General features: G+C 43.8%; 1 protein-coding gene across 1 annotated transcript in view; it reads left to right on the top strand.

The window, feature by feature from the left end:
• Positions 1-5,000, top strand: part of arhgap4b (Rho GTPase activating protein 4b) — a 33,718-nt gene that overhangs the window by 16,217 nt on the left and 12,501 nt on the right. Inside the window, 6 exon segments of the mRNA XM_080444435.1 lie at positions 814-915; positions 1,764-1,949; positions 2,702-2,786; positions 3,264-3,291; positions 3,733-3,829; positions 4,930-4,990. Coding sequence (XP_080300561.1) covers positions 814-915; positions 1,764-1,949; positions 2,702-2,786; positions 3,264-3,291; positions 3,733-3,829; positions 4,930-4,990 — 559 coding nt within the window.

Raw genomic sequence — 5,000 nt, 5'->3', positions numbered from 1 at the left:
ACAAAATGCCTCAAATCATGAACGCAGCTTGCGCTTTCCGTGCAATTTCACACGCAAATTCCCATTAGGCCGAGGAAGAAATGCCAGCCTTTTCACATTGGCCTGTTATAGCGCCACCAGCAGGTCTAATTTAGCAAAACACATTTTTGGAACAAAATGCCTCAAATCATGAATGCAAGGTCCGATTGCCGTGAAAGGCCTAAGAATAAATGGCACCCTTTTCACATTGGCCTATTACAGCGCCACCAGGAGGCCACAATAACCTACCTAACCTGGCGGAGACCTGTGCTCCGAGGAGCACTTTTTCTAGTTCATACTCAATATGTCAAATTCAGTCAAGTTTGTTTGAATAAACGTACACGTCCACAGTATGCAGACAAATGGCAGAAGTAAAGCGCTCGCCCACTGTTCCATATTCAATTGCAAACAGTACAAATGGGACTCGGGTTGTTACTCATAACCTCTGGCCAACCATTTAAAACATGGTTAGCTTGCCAGCCATTAATTTTATCCAGCGTCCAAAATTAGGTTTCATCTGTTGGCAAAACTCTATGACCCTTCATTAGTTATCACCAAATTTGCTTAATAACTAGTCACAGCCTCATTCACATGTCCTCATTAAACTAAACTAATTGCATGTGTGTGTGTGTGTGTGTGTGTGTGTGTGTGTGTGTGTGTGTGTGTGTGTGTGTGTGTGTGTGTGTGCGCGTGTGTGTGTGTGTGTGTGTGTGTGTGTGTGTGTGTGTGTGTGTGTGTGTGTGTGTGTGTGTGTGTGTGCGCGTGCGCGTGCGCGTGCACGTGCGTGTGTTGCAGGTGTGCGAGGTAAGTGCGGAGAGCCAGGTGAGGTACGAACTGGAGACCAGGTTTCAGCAGCTTCAGTCTCGCCTCGGCGCTGTTACCTTGGAAACAGAAGAGGTGAGCTGTGATTTCACACTCTGTCTCCCAGCCTGTGATGCGTCTGTGGAGTGTGTTATTATTCTCTTTGTCTGTCTGTCTGTCTGTCTGTCTGTCTGTCTGTCTGTCTGCCTGCCTACCTGTCTGTCTGTCTGTCTGTCTGTCTGTCTGTCTGTCTGTCTGACTGTCTGTCTGTCTGTCAAGTCCATGGTCCATCTAATCGTACATAGCATCCCTCAACACTTAAACACAAACTACACTCACAAGCACCTGACCTGATACTGTGCATATTAAGACTGCACACAACATATGCACAAATAAATGTACATGCACACATGTTCAGGTTCTGGTAGCCAGCATTGACCGGATTATTGCTTGGTTGAAATAGGCTCTCGCTCTCCCTCTTTCCCTCTTTGACTCTCTGGCATCGGGGATCCCCATACCGTATACGGGCATGTGACATTATTCAGAAACCATTGCCTAACAACATCGATACACCATAATACAGTATGGGCATAAAACAGTTGCCTAACAATGTCAGTCTAACTATTCTACGCTGACAGCAGGTATCTTCATATATGGGCATAATCTGGGCACACACACACCCACGAGTATCTCCATATTGTTAGCATGTCAAGTGCTGATTTGCACTGATGTTGGGCACAAAGAAAAGCTCTGTGTTATCAGCCTGCCTCGTCATCGTTATTTATTGATGTCACAAATGTCCAGTCCATAAATGGGCATATCAACCTATATATGGGGAGATATGCCCACAGACAGGCTACAGACACAGCCTGCCGCAACTTGAACTTCACATAGTACAAAATAAATTGACAAAAGAATTATTCCTTGTTTGTCGTTGTTCTTAGGTCAGTAAAACGCTCAAAGCCACCCTCACGGCGCTCTTGGACAGCATGTGTGACAGTGACAGTAACTCCACCCCAGACCTGCCCAGCAGCCTATCGCATGAGCCTCCAGTAGCAGGCGCCTGCCCTAAACTAGCCCTTGCAAAGCGGCGGGCCAATCAGCAAGAGACAGAGACCTACTACTTTACAGTGAGTGATATGATTGGTTGATGATGCACTAATGGGCTTGTTCCAGCTGTGTGTGTGTGTGTGTGTGTGTGTGTGTGTGTGTGTGTGTGTGTGTGTGTGTGTGTGTGTGTGTGTGTGTGTGTGTGTGTGTGTGTGTGTGTGTGTGTGTGTGTGTGTGTGTGTGTGTGAGAGCTTGTAGGTCATAGGTCATAGCAGGTTCGGTATTTGCAGTGCGCCCCCCGTCAAGTTATTATGTGTGTTGGGACAACCGTATTGACCATATATACATGGCAGCATTTTGCTCTTACTTACTTACTCAATATTGCCACTCCTGAGCCGTAGTGGAATAAGTACTCATTATTTACTTAAAGTATCAATACTGCAATGTAGAAATACTCTGTTACAAGTAAAGGTCCAGAATTCAAAATTTACTTGAGTAAAAGTACAACAGTATTAGTATCAAAATGTACTTAAAGTACCAAAAGTAGAAAGTACTCATGCAGAATGTCATGTACAGTACTTGAGTAAATGTACTTTACGTTACTTAACACCACTGCTCCTGGGCCCTGAGTATTGAAAAGGACAGCATGTGGTCTAAATAGCATTATAGAGCAATTGTTGGGGGTGAAATTGAAACGATGCAGATGATATACGTGTACCTATGTTGTGGATTGGCTGGGGAGGTCAACAAGATGATGGTTTAATTTTTTAGCTTTGACTTATATATTTGACTTTATATTTCTTGATAAATGCACATTTCTTCCTGTCTTCAGAAAGTGAAGGACTTCCTTACCAGCAGCTCCCTGACCTCCAAACTTCAGTCCAAGCATGATCTGCTACATGACGCCATACAGAAAGGTAATATCCTACCAGTACTAATAGTCCTAATACTAAAACTATCATTACTAATACTGTCATACACAGAGACGGAAATAGCACCATGTATTGATCATTACTCCTACTGATAAAAACATGAAGATACTGTAAGGTTGAAAAACTGTGGAGTCGAAGGCCTTGGAGAACAATGCTGGTGACTTTGGTTTTATTGTGTAGTCCCCTTAAGTCTAATTTATTATTTCCTGATTTTCAGTCCCAGAAATAACTGATTTTCAAGCTAACAATATGACACGATATGTTGTTAGCTTGAAAATCAGTTATTTTCTGTTCGGCTAAACATAATGCACTATTTTCTTTTAAGCAAGATTTATTCAAAGAGTACACATGACATTGTATTCAAATTTGCAAAAATTAAAACAACTCTTCGGTTTTACAACATAATGCACAATTTACGTGTAAATAAAGGTTCAAATAACTTTGCTTTTGTGTGTTTCCCAGCGGAAGCAGTTGACAGTGACCCATCCAGGTAAGTACAGCTCTCAGAGATACAGCCAAAAGAGAAGGAAGGAAGGAGGGAAGAGTGAAGGAGGAGGAAAGAGAGGAGAAGAGAAGGATGGGGGAGTGGGTGTCAGGGACCCATTCCCGCATGGTGCTCGTCTGCTCGCACAAAGTTTGTGCTCGTTAAACCCACAGTTGTCGAGCAACTGCTAAAATCAATGAGATCCATCATGGATCTTCAAACTTACCTCTTTGATTATATCTGATGCAGTATACTGTATATGTCTTTGATTCGCTTATCCATTTAAATGATCAATGGTTGGAATGTAAGAGAAAACGTTTCGCAAAGGAGGCCCCTGGAGAGAGAGAGAGAGAGAGTTCAGTCATAATCAAAAGCGTCTTTCATAAGTGTACCTCTCATACAACTGTGTAAAGTGGTATCATAGTTGTGATGTATTATATTTCCCAGAGTGCAATGTGCTCGGTCAGTACGTGTTTGGAAGTCCAGACCCGTTTCCCAGTACTGTCACAAACTCTTCACCACAGACATGGTCTCATACATACAGGTAACACACACACACATGCACACAAACACACACAAACACTCTTCCCCACAGATACTGTATACTTTACTGCATACAAGTAACTTACATGCACATAAACCAATATAGATGTTTACTTATTTATTGTACTGCATCACTGTTCAACCCACAAGAGGAACGTTTTTGAGAAAACCCTAATGCGGAAAAACGCAGAGTAGCTTTTACACACACACACACACACACACACACACACACACACACACACACACACACACACACACACACACACACACACACACACACACACACACACACACACACACACACACACACACACACACACACACACACACACACACACACACACACACACACACACACACACACACACACACACACACACACACACACTCAGAGCCACTCAGTCCACTTGTCTCATACTGTATATCCTAATTGGTTCCTTCCTGTATTGAGTCATGCTTATGGCTTAGCTGTCTCTCTGATTTTTTCCATTTCCCCCGTTTATCTCCCGTCAAAGGGATTAAAATGCAGTGGCCTCTATGCCTCCTCCTCTCTCTGCTCCTCTGTTTTGTGTCTGAGTGTGTGTGCGCGCACAAGTGTCTTGTGTGTGTGTGTGCAGTGCGCATCAGTGTCTGTTCCTTCTGCTGCTAAATCTTTATTTGCCTTCTGTCTAGCTCTCCCTTTTCTAATCCTCTCTCTCTCTCTCTCTCTCTCTCTCTCTCTCTCTCTCTCTCTCTCTCTCTCTCTCTCTCTCTCTCTCTCTCTGGCCTCTGCTGTGCTTGGCTCGGTGCAGAAGACGGAGGAGAATGTCTCGGACACAGGTACCGACCCCGCACCAGTGACTTAAGTGTTTGTTTGCTTAATGTTCTGCATGTGTAAGAGCAATGTGTTGTACCCACCAATATTCTGGCGACATCAAAATCCAAGGTAGTTGCTAGGATAGTGGCGAGAGCAGCTTTGGAAACCAATCATGTAACCGCTCCATGAAGACCGCCATAAAGACTTTGGATTGGTCTGGCTTTAAACTCTCTAATTGTTTCCACTCAATTCTAAGAATAAAAGCTTCTCTCTCTCTCTCTCACTTTCTCCCTAACCCCCCCCAGAGCTCTGGGCAGCAGATTCCTGTGGTGGTTGAAAGCTGCATTCGTTTCATAAACCTTCATGGTGAGTCAGG

This window comes from Gymnoscopelus braueri, assembly GCF_963280865.1.
Source record: "Gymnoscopelus braueri genome assembly, chromosome: 12".
NCBI classification, from domain to species: Eukaryota; Metazoa; Chordata; class Actinopteri; order Myctophiformes; family Myctophidae; genus Gymnoscopelus; species Gymnoscopelus braueri.
The sequence above is the reverse complement of the archived record's forward strand: the minus strand, read 5'-3'. Positions and strand labels throughout refer to the sequence as shown.